This window comes from Arachis ipaensis, chromosome B05 (assembly GCF_000816755.2).
Source record: "Arachis ipaensis cultivar K30076 chromosome B05, Araip1.1, whole genome shotgun sequence".
In the NCBI taxonomy this organism is placed as follows: domain Eukaryota; kingdom Viridiplantae; phylum Streptophyta; class Magnoliopsida; order Fabales; family Fabaceae; genus Arachis; species Arachis ipaensis.
This window is the reverse complement of record NC_029789.2, coordinates 77,428,452-77,430,687: the sequence shown is the minus strand read 5'-3', so window position 1 is coordinate 77,430,687 and position 2,236 is coordinate 77,428,452. Positions and strand designations below refer to the sequence as shown.

At 33.6% G+C, this 2,236-nt stretch overlaps 1 protein-coding gene across 5 annotated transcripts in view; it reads left to right on the top strand.

Moving 5' to 3' along the window:
• LOC107643694 (uncharacterized hydrolase YugF-like) overlaps positions 1 to 789 on the top strand; it is an 8,426-nt gene extending 7,637 nt beyond the window's left edge. For all 5 annotated transcript variants that reach the window (XM_021124104.1, XM_021124106.1, XM_021124103.1 and 2 more), the window contains one exon: positions 268 to 789. In XM_021124104.1, coding sequence (XP_020979763.1) covers positions 268 to 423 — 156 coding nt within the window. In that variant the 3' untranslated portion in view covers positions 424 to 789. The remainder of the gene's footprint in view (positions 1 to 267) is intronic.

Sequence of the window (2,236 nt, the reverse complement as noted above, 5' to 3'; positions counted from 1 at the left end):
GGTAAAGAACAAAAAATTTATTAAGACTTTTTTATTCTTTTAAATGCTGGAAAGTACATCCTATGGTGCAGAGATATACGTGGTGCGTCGTGCATTAAAATAATCCAATAGTATAGATCTTAGCAAAAGATTTCATCATTATCTTCTGTTTAATCTACACTCTTGGGTTATCTTGGTGAATCATACACCAAAGTTGATCGAGGCGCATTTAAGTCCTCTGAAATTAACTATTGAATATTTTTATTTTTATTTTTTTTACCATTGCAGCAACTACACTGCGAACTACCTGATGCAGTGATACGCCAAATACCAAACTGCGGCCACATTCCTCATCTGGAGAAGCCAAGTTCTGTTGTCAAATTAATTGTTGAATTTGTTCAGAGAGAGGCCAAGAAATTAGACAAATGTGTTACACAAGTATGAAGGTTGAAAACCTCACTTTTCTATTCTCCTAATAAACAGAGAAGGCAACTTCTGCAGTTCACAATTTGGCAAAATTAACCGGCACATGACAAAATATATTATGGAATGCTCCTATAATTAGAGTGTTTGATGAAAGAAAAGAAAACAAAAAATGTGGCTGCAGCTGTTTCGAATATATTTATTATGATTGTTAATAAATAATAAGTAAAACCTATTATTACCTTTTTGAATTTTACTTTTAGTGAAGGAACATTTTTCTGTGATCATCTTAAGTCTTCACAAATAGACAAGCACAACAATGCCATCATTATTTTGTGGTTTCATTATCATGATTCATTTAAAGTGAATTCCTGTTGTTTTTGGTAATATCAGTGTTTATGACTGTGCCAACATGTTTATTGGTTGATAATGATAGATCAGTACAAAAACCGTTGAGTCATGCTTGTCACTTTTTTTCTCAATTACGCTATATGGATTAATGTTATTGATGAACAAGTATTTTACGTGAGAATAGAGATAATTAACATGCTCAGGTATTTTAGTATGCTCAGGTAATTTTTTACCTTCAGTGATTCAAAATTCATGAGATATTATTGAGTTTATTTTGAGGTAAAAAAACGTTTGTTCAAAAATCAGGAGACCAATTTGAGACCTATCCCGTTGCAATAAATAGTGCCACAAAGTTCTTTTTTTTTTTTTATTTTCTCACAATATCTCCCAATCCAATAAATTAAGGATTAATTCATTACGGATTTAAGCACTATTTAAGGGTTTGTTACTGGTTAATAAGTAACTGACTACTCAATCAATCCACGTCGATATTTTACAAGTATTTATCTATATATCTATTTTATTATAAAAAATTGATACCAAGTTAGTGTGAAATGAGGATTCCGGCTAGGGAGCCAATGGAATATTTGTACAAATAACCATCTGAGTACGAGGGATAATAAACATCTCATGTCATGAAACCACTCATCCCAAAAACTTAAGTCTAAAGCTTTGATACCATGTCATAAAACCACTCATTTCAAAAGCTTAAGTTGATAGGAAAAGGTAACACTAATGGTTATATATCTAATACTGAATCGGACATCCCTAAACCTCCATTATACACATTGTACAGATATTCCATTGGCTCCCTATACTTTCTCTGAAATGAGTTTATGTCATATAGTTATTACTTTTTGTGTCATGTTAAATATTTTAGATAGGTGACAATAAGCGAGTAACGAAGATAGTGGGTGATTGTCACGGGTCACCCCTTCATTCTAACTTAACTGAATTAAGTACGAGAGTATATTTTGGAGAAGAAGTAGGCGTGAATTGAAAGAAAAAACAATAGTACTTGCATTAATTCATGAAGAACAGCAGAGTTCCGCACCTTAATCTATGAGGTGTAGAAACTCCACCGTAGAAAATACATAAGAGAAAAAGTCTAGGCATGGCCGAATGACCAACCTCCCAAATGTGAATAATGGCATAAGCTCCCGAATACAATAGTAAAAAGTGCTATTTATACTAAACTAGTATTTTAGGTTTACAGAAATTGAGTAACTAAGTGCAGATAGTACAGAAATCTACTTCTGGGGCCCACTTGGTGTATGCTTGGACTTGAGCATTGATCTTTACACGTGCATAGGCCATTCTTGGAGTTAAACGCCAGCTTGGGTGCCAGTTTGGGCGTTTAACTCCAGTTTTGGTGCCAGTGAAGAACGAAACTCTCGCGCGATCTAGAATTTTCACAAATAAATTCCCGTTGTAAGTATAGCTTCTAGACCGACAAGAATTCCTTTCTTACAAAAGTTTGGTT